General features: G+C 42.8%; 1 protein-coding gene across 2 annotated transcripts; it reads left to right on the top strand.

Annotated features, from left to right (window-relative positions):
- The first annotated feature begins 3,146 nt into the window (after positions 1-3,146).
- Positions 3,147-5,149, top strand: LOC137216339 (spindlin-2). 2 transcript variants are annotated; one of them, XM_067722287.1, is made up of 2 exons: positions 3,147-3,595; positions 4,201-5,149. In XM_067722287.1, exon 2 carries the CDS (start codon positions 4,203-4,205, stop codon positions 4,977-4,979), a length of 777 nt encoding a protein of 258 aa, XP_067578388.1. In that variant the 5' UTR covers positions 3,147-3,595; positions 4,201-4,202; the 3' UTR covers positions 4,980-5,149. The 2 variants fall into 2 exon arrangements, with proteins under 2 accessions (XP_067578388.1, XP_067578389.1); XM_067722288.1 differs by lacking the exon at positions 3,147-3,595 and adding an exon at positions 3,638-3,748.
- The last annotated feature ends 3,855 nt before the right edge of the window (positions 5,150-9,004 follow it).

The raw sequence follows: 9,004 nt of genomic DNA on the forward strand, positions 1-9,004 counted from the left end.
AATTCATAGATTTTATACATTATAATTTATATAAGTAAATAAATTCTATTAAAAGTCACTCAACAAATACAGTTGTTACATGTTAACAGTTTGTGAATTTTAAATTTAACTTCTATCTTCAAATTTCATTTATTCTTAACCCTACATAAGCCTTGCTATTTTTTATGTATGTGTGTATTTTTATGTATAAAGCACAGATGCACATACATTTATTAAACAGACTCTTTGCCATTTCAGATACCTTCCATTTCAAGTATTAGAAAACCCAGACTCAAACTGCTGTACCTATAAAGAAGTTTCTTATCTCATAACTTGGAGTCACAACTAGGACTCCAGGAATGGTATGATCAGCAGCTAAATGAAATGATCAAAGGGCTCAGAGTATTCTCATTTCCTCCTCTGCCATATTCAATGTGCTGGTTTTGCCCTCAGGCTGGTTACACAGATTCCAAGGGTCATATACAGAAATAGCATCACCCTAAAGAAGAAAAGGAAACATCATTTTCTGTTTCCCTTAAGAATAAGTTTCTTTCAGAAGTACCCCAACATATATCATCATACTTAATTGGCCAAGATTAGATCATATGCCAAATGCTAAGCCAATCACTTGCAGGGGGAATAACATTATCACAATTAGCTTAGAGTAACCTTTTAGAGTGGGATGAATATTGAGAAGTCAGTGGCCATGACCACCTACAGGTACAGAATGTGTCACTAGGACAACAGTCTCCCTCTTTTGCTTACCTTGGCTGTGATCTCTTCTCTGTGCTGCTTTGTCCTCTGTCTCCAGATGATGATAAGGTGAATAGAGCAGCTTGATCTTCTTATCCTCTCAGCTTAACTCATGTCCAGTGGACAAGATCACTTACTTCATACCCAGGAGTTTGTGCAAAATATCATTGTGCCTCATTGGCTCTTACTAGGTGGGGTGCCTAGTCTTAAAACAATCACTCTGACAGTATTTCAGTTCTCTGAAAGGGCAGACTTAGGTTGTTCCCAAGAGGAAAATGGGCACACTATTATCAGAAGAGGTGTGATTGAATGCTAGGCTGCAATACCACGTGATGCTCCAATTCAATACATTTTGCTGCCCATCAACCATATGAACCATTCTTGCCATTTACACATGTTCAAAAATGTCTCCATTGTGTTCTTTCATCAATTACCGATGAAATATGAATTGCCACTATCTATTTGGAAAATATCTTTGCAAGAATAACTGCTTTAAAAAATTTTAAGGCCATAGACTATTTACAATTTTTGAAATTTGAATAAATTGGAAAGAAAATGTGTGGCCTTTTGTTGTCTTCTTTTTTTTCAACATATTCGTGAGATTCATTCAAGTTGTTGCATGTAGTTGTAGTTTGCTCATTCTCAATCCTGTATGATATTCCATTGTATGAATGAATATACTACAACATATGCAGTCCACTGTTGATGGAAATTTCGGTGATTTCCAGTTTGGAGCTATTACAAATAGTTGAACACATATTTTTTAATAAATATAGAGTTTTGGATTTTAGTGATAGACTAAGCAGTTCAAAAATCTTTCTCATTAATTAAACAATCAAAGCTGGATGAAGTTAAAACAATAAACTCAAAGGTATCTGAGAACTAAGAAGATAGGAAATAATTACCAAGCCAAGATATATGAGAGAACAGGTCCAAAAGACAGTGAATTTGGTGGATGTTTTTCCCTTGAGGAAATGTAACCACTTTAGAGGGAACTGCTGAAAGGCTTAGAACAGGAGAGGTTATGACTTCTTGTTGAAGCTAAGGATACAGAAATTGGAGTCCAGAGCCCCGGTAAAACTCCTTCACTTTTGCTTGGGACTCCAAGGGTAAAATCCTAGGGATAAAAGTTAGCCAGAACTAAATAAACTCTCCCACAAACTAAAGCATACCTGTAATTTGCTATCCATAAAAAATTGTATGAACTTTTATTTGCATCAGCTCTAGATGTGAAATTCTTTTTTCACACTCGATATTAACATTTTTATACTTTGATCATTGAATCAAAATTTTTTATTGATGTTCTCTCCCTTTTAGTAATTATTTTATTGTTTTAATCTTAGCTGCTCTGTTAACATTTAACCCATCATCTGATTCAGATACTATACGTAACTATTAAACATTCAGGTTGTTCACTGGGTTTTGGTTTGCTCAGTTGCTTTTTCTTCTGTATTATTTTGCTGCATTTTGCATTTTAATAGATCTGTTGATATTAGAATAAATTCAGTGTAAAATTTTCCTCAATTTTGTAAAGTCATTCTAGCCTTCCTTAAAGAATACTTCTGCAACGAATTATAAAACCATCATTTTACCTAATTGTTTCTTATAAACTTATTTTTTTCCTGAAGCTATCTTTTCTGATAAGTAGATCAAATTACCAGTTATTGTGGAAACATAATCCCAATGTTCAATAATGGCAGAAAAGTTAAATTGTGGTCCCTGTAAAACTGAGTTTTATGGACCAAAGGCCATATATGTAGTAGGTACTCAATAAATATTTGATTAACGAATAAGAGAAATAATAGTTTTCAAAATGTTTAATATCCTTAGAAGATGCATACTCTATATGGAAAAAATCAGGGCATTAACTTGCCTATGCAAAATGATCCCAGTTTTGTAAGAGCCTAGAAAATGGCAAGACAAATAACGAGTATTAATATATTGCTGGGAGCCCTAGGGAATGGGAGCTAGAATTGCAGTTGATTGTTTTCTTCCTATCAATTTTCCGAAATTTACACAGTGTTAACATTGTGGAAGGAATTCATTTGCAATAGAGTAAAAGTAAAAGAAGAAGAAAAGGGGGGAAATCCTTAAGAAGTAAAGTCCAGTAATGACCAGTAAGGAAAGATTACACAGCGATTGGGTCAAGATGGCAGACTGAGCACATTTCTCCCTTCCTACCACAAATTCCTGTAAATGACAGGAAAGGCATATTTATGTATAAAGAATAAATACATAAGGGCACTGGGAAAAAGAAAGAAACACATTCCTGGGAGGTGGAAAGCAGATGGAGCAGGGCCACTGACAGGGTGGAGGTGGAGGTGAGCACAGGAGCCAAAGGGCCCTGAAAGGGAGGGGGGAGAGAGGAGGGGGCAAAAGGGTGGAGGATTGTAGGCCCAGCTGCTCCAGATTTGGGAAGGGGGCGGGATCGGGAAACGAGGAGCACCACCCATGCTCAAAGCACTGGTGGGCTTGAGAGTTGCGGTGGGGCAGGCAGTGTTTGGCAGGAAGGGGAGGCCTCTCTCCTGGCAGGAAGCTGCGCTACGGAAAGAGGGAGGAGACTACTGCATCAGTAGCGGCTGGTGGGAGACCCATGTGGCAGAGGGGCTGCCACCACCAAGGGGGAGGCGGAGGGCCCGAGAGCAGAGTGCTGAAGACACGGCCGCCATCCTACTCGCCAGCTCCGCCGCCCTCCTAAACACGCTCGTCGCCTAAGGATCCTCCCCTTCCAGCTCTTGCAAACACCCGGCTCCTCCGGAGCCTGCGGATCCTTCTTGGACGCAGGCTCACCGCAAAGGAAGCTGCGAGGTGCCCGATTTGCACACGTGAAGCCCGAGATCCGGGGCGGTGGACGCCAGGCAAGGCAAGGCCATTGGTGGGCGCTGGGATGGAGAAGGGGGATGGGATGGACTCCTGCAGGAGATAAGGGGTGGAGGCGGGCGCCGGGGTGGGAAGGGGGAGTGCAATGGGCAGTAGGAAAGGGGAATAGCGTAAGGAATCAGGCAAGACATTGAAGGTGAGCACGGAGAGGCGAGGGCGCTGGGGGCCAAGAAAGAGAGTGGGGGTGGACGGGGGCGTGTGGGTAGCAGACTGGGGTGCTCAGAGCAGGAGGACAGTGCATGCGGGTCAGGGCGGTGGAGGGACAGGGGTTTTGCAGGGGATTGAGAGTGGGCACCAGTGGCGGGTGACGGAGGCTGGGGTCTCTGAACAAGGAGGTAGCCCGCCCCCTCCTGCAGAGCTCCTAACCCCAGGCAGCACCACTGCCGCTGCCGCCTTCTCCCGCAACCTCAAGGAACCTAGAAGGGAGAGCACTTTCAGGCACACAGCCAGGATTTCCAGCATTGCTGCCAGGCTCATGGGGAAATTTTAGGCGCTGGCGCAGGGTACATGGAGACGACGCTGTCGGGAGAACTTCACCTTATGGCATATTGAATGTTCCTCTCTTCTCTTCTCTCCTCCTCCTTGCAGACATGAAAACCCCCAACTCGCAGGAGGCCGAAGGGCAACAAACCAGGGCAGTTGCAGGACGGGCCACTGGGTCTGCAAACATGACAAAGAGAAAAGCCTCCCAAAAGAAACAGAGAGGCAGACCTTCGTCCCAGCCCCGCAGGAACATCGTGGGCTGCAGGATTTCACACGGATGGAAGGAAGGCGATGAGCCCATCACCCAGTGGAAAGGAACCGTTCTGGATCAGGTGCCTATAAATCCTTCTCTTTATCTGGTGAAATATGATGGAATTGACTGTGTCTATGGACTGGAACTTCACAGAGATGAAAGAGTTTTGTCTCTTAAAATTCTTTCTGACAGGGTGGCATCATCTCAAGTCAGTGATGCAAACCTTGCAAATACCATAATTGGTAAAGCTGTGGAACATATGTTTGAGGGTGAGCATGGTTCTAAGGATGAATGGAGAGGAATGGTCTTGGCCCAAGCACCTATCATGAAAGCCTGGTTTTATATTACCTATGAGAAAGATCCTGTCTTGTACATGTACCAGCTTCTAGATGATTATAAAGAAGGAGACCTCCGTATCATGCCAGAGTCCGGTGAGTCTCCTCCAGCAGAGAGGGAGCCAGGAGGAGTTGTAGATGGCCTGATAGGTAAACATGTGGAATATACCAAAGAAGATGGCTCCAAACGGATCGGCATGGTCATTCACCAAGTGGAAGCCAAACCCTCTGTGTATTTCATCAAGTTTGATGATGATTTCCATATCTATGTCTATGATTTGGTGAAAAAGTCCTAACTGTTAGGGTAAACTTTGCCACATTTGTGAAAACAAATGTGTACTTTGTAGACATGCAAAATAATGTTACTTTTCAGTGTATTGAAAGTTTTAGGGTCCCTGTTAATCCGACATCTTTGCCAGCATAACTGTTGTTTTGTCCTGAAAAATACAAATTTATGTGGCCATGACATGCTGTGTGTAAGGAATTTGTCATGTTGAAATGATTGGGTGTGTTTGGTGGCTAGGGCATGAAAGGAAGGAACAGCTGTAAATTCAGGCTGTGAATAAAGTTCAGCTAGTATCATAATCAGTCATCTAAAAATGGAATAGGACTTAGCTGGTCTGGTCTAGGGAGGGGGGAGGAGAAGGAACTAGAGATGAGCTGTGGGGGAAGGGAGAAGGGGAGGTGGCTGCTTAGCAGGAGGTGGGGAGGGGTCAAAAATGGAGAGGCTCCCTAGCGGGTGGGATGACCTAAGAGGGGGAGGCACACAACTGGGAGGGGGTGAAGAATAACAGAGGGAGAGTGAGATCTTGAGGCTTAGAGGAAAACAGACAGAATAAATTGAGTAGAGAGGGACACAAGGACGTTTAGAAGAGATCCAGAGCAAGGGAGAGAAAGATGAAGTTGGCAGAGATCTGGGGAGAGGCTAAAAGGATACGCAAATGGAGTTCTATGCATGAGTGAGGGGCCAGAAGGGGAGGGACATCGAGGAAAGAGGAATTCTAAGATGAAAGACTGACAGAGGGAGTGAGAATACAGACAACAAGATATGGGGAGTAGGATCCATGAGAGATGGGAAGACCCAAGGAAAAATAGGACTTCTGGCAGTATCCAAATTGCCCTCCCTAGCTCTGTGCCCAAAGAAGGTGGCAACTGTCAAAGAAACCAGGTGGATTGGAGCTTCCCTAGGACATTTTGACAGGAATGTCTCAAGAGTTAAGCAGGAGCCAAGTTTATACCTAAAAGCCTTTTATAATATCAGGGAGTTCATGCCACACCTGCTGAGCAGAACCCAAACCCTCAGCCTAAACACACTAACATGGCACTCCATAAGCAGGGGCCTGTGGGCAGCTTCCTCGTATTTTCCAGAGGACCCAAGAGCAGTAAATCTCAGACCTGAAGGTCTTGGTTCCCTTCGCCTACACTGAATAAACGATTCTTGTGGGGAACAGGTCAGTGGGGTGCTCAGAACTTAAGAGATGTGCCACCTTGCATTTGGAAAGCATTTTATCCAGAAAAATGGAAACTTGCTAAACCCAGGTACAGCACTCTCCTCACTGTTCTTCCCCCTCCTGGATTATACCTGGCCTCCTTACAGAGGAGGGGCATCGGAGCACTGAGCTTAATGTTTCTCTCCCGGGTGTGGGGAATACTTGACTGTCCATGCTTCTTTCAGCAGTTGTTGAAACCACAGGTGGCTCCACCCAGTGCTTCACCAGATGGAGGTCTGCTGCCTCTAGAAGCCCCATTCTGGCTATATCCCGACAAAGCCAGTGGCTACTGGCCTTTCACAGGTACCTTCTGACCTGTCTTGCCCACTTCATGCACATGGGGAGCTGTGATGGAAATTTGTGCAGCTCTATTTCCAGGTGAGATAGATGGCATGCGCAGTTGGGTGGGGAGTTGTGACTTTGTATAACTAAGTCCTTCGACTGTATGGTACCACATAGGTGGTTGGTGGGGAGAGGGTGTTGTAACCCCCAATAAATTCCCTCAGAGATACAATGTCCCAACACATGAGTCTTTGTCCTTCTCTCCTCCTTTCCTTTCCCTGGTCCAGCTGTGGAAGTTTCCTTCAAAACCCTCTCTCTGGTTTTCCCACTCCACACTTCACTGAAATATACCCCTACCCTCAAAGAAACAATTCTGGTGACTCCCCACTGCCCAGGTTTCCTTAACTCCAGGCATAGCAGGGAGAGGGAGAGGCAGGGAGCTTCCAGGAGTTGAAAGAATTTGGTAATTCCAGTTCATTCTCTCCACCCAACACAGCCTGAAACTGTTTGCCTCGAGAATCATACAAGGCAAGCCCACCTCACCAGAACAGGGATAAGTTTTCTTTCATACAGCACATAATTCAGTCTAGCAAACACCTGCAGGCCACTCATGGGCCAATTTCAGCCCGCTGTCATATTTTGCTTGATCGTCATGTTTTTATCATTCTCCATTTTAAAATTAGCTACTTAGACATTTGGGGGATTTCACATTTCAAAAATCCACATTTCTGGCTTACCTGAAAAAATAAAAACAAAAACAATAGACCAAGGATTAGGGCCCACATTCCAACAATGATACAAGCAGCTGGCTCTGAGGAAGGGCTCAGCCATTTTAGACTCAGAATGCTCTCTCAATGGGGCCACACCCCCAGTTGGCCTGCTTCGCTCTAATAAAATGCCCAGTTGTCTCCTGGAGGCACTTGCATTGGTAGTTTTGGGGCTAGACCCAGGGAAAACTGCCTAGCCCCCCTTTGGCTTACTTTAACCCCATTTGCTTTTTAATTTATTTGCTCTATCTTCATCTCACCAATACTTAGTTCAGGTGGTCTCTCTGCCAGGCAGTGTTCTAGACACAGGTCCTTATGATATGGTTATAAGCAAAAGAAATAAATAATCTTATCTTCATGGAACTTTCATATTAGTGTGGGAGACAGACAGTAGCCAAGAGACAATAAGTAAAATATAAAGTATTTTCAAAGTGATAAGTGTTAAGAAGGAAAAAATAAAGCAAAGAACAGGGTGGCTGAAATTCCAGGGAGGAGGCTGAACAGAGGGCCTCACAGAGAGCCTGGTTATTGCGTAAAGACCTGAAGGCAATGAGAGAAGTGGCCCTGTGTCTGTCTGCGGAAGGAGCATTCCCAGTAGTGGGACAGCAAGTGCTGAGGTCCCAACGCAGAAGTAGGCCTGGCATTTCAAGGAACACTGAGGATACCAGCATGGCTGGAGCTGAGTGAACAAATGAGCAAGGTAGAGAATATCAGAAAGTGAGTTCAGAGAGATGATGTGGATCTGGGAGAAGCATATAGCTTGGAGCTGAGTGAGCAAGGTAGAGAATTTCAGGAAGTGAGTTCAGAGAAGTGATGGGGATCTGGGAGAAGCTGATAGCTTGGAGACTCAGAGGGCCTAGAATGGAATTTGACTTTTACACTGTGTGTGATGGGGAGTCATTCGTGTATTTTCAGCAGAAGCACAGCATGATTTGTCTCATATTTTAACAGGATCACTGGTGACTCTGGAGTATAGTCTGTAATGGGGTACAAGGAGGGAGAAAGGAACATCAAATATTTCAGTGAAACAGAGGAGAGACCTAGAAAGAGATTTGAATATAAGAAACTGAAATCATAATAGAGGTGACATTTCAGATGAATGAGAAAAGACATTTTATTCAATAAACCGTGCAGTATTAATCTATTTTCCATATGCTAGTAAATACACTCCAATCCCTTCATCATACGTTGCATACAAAATAAATTCCAAATGATTAAAAAGTTAATATTCAATTTAGGAAATAGCATTTATAAAATTTTAAAATAAAATTGAATAGAATGTAGTTTTTCCAATGGAATTGGTGAAAATTTATTTTAAAACTAAAAAATTGACAGATTTTGATGGAAATTTTGATGAATATTATTATATTAAAATATGAATCCCCTAATTTGAAAAAATCATGCTATACAAAGTGGGACAAAATAAGATTAGGCTACTAACTTGGATAGTGAAAATACAAGAAATAAATAAAAATATTTTCAATAAGAATAAAACAAACAGCCCATAGAGAACTTAGCAAAAATTATGAACAGACATTTCCAAAATAGGAGATCATATGGTCAGTAAGCCTGCATTATCTTAATCTGCTCCCCATTACCTTACTCTATCCTTTCCATCCACATATCTTCTAACATGCTATATAGTTTATTTAGTTAATAACATTTTTTCTCCTTGACAGAATATAAGGTCCATAAGTATTTGATTTTCCTTCCTTTTTTTTTTTCACTGAGGTATCACAGATACTTAAAATAATATCTAGCACGTGGTAGTTGCTTAGTAAA

Source organism: Pseudorca crassidens, chromosome X, assembly GCF_039906515.1.
Source record: "Pseudorca crassidens isolate mPseCra1 chromosome X, mPseCra1.hap1, whole genome shotgun sequence".
Taxonomy (NCBI): Eukaryota; Metazoa; Chordata; class Mammalia; order Artiodactyla; family Delphinidae; genus Pseudorca; species Pseudorca crassidens.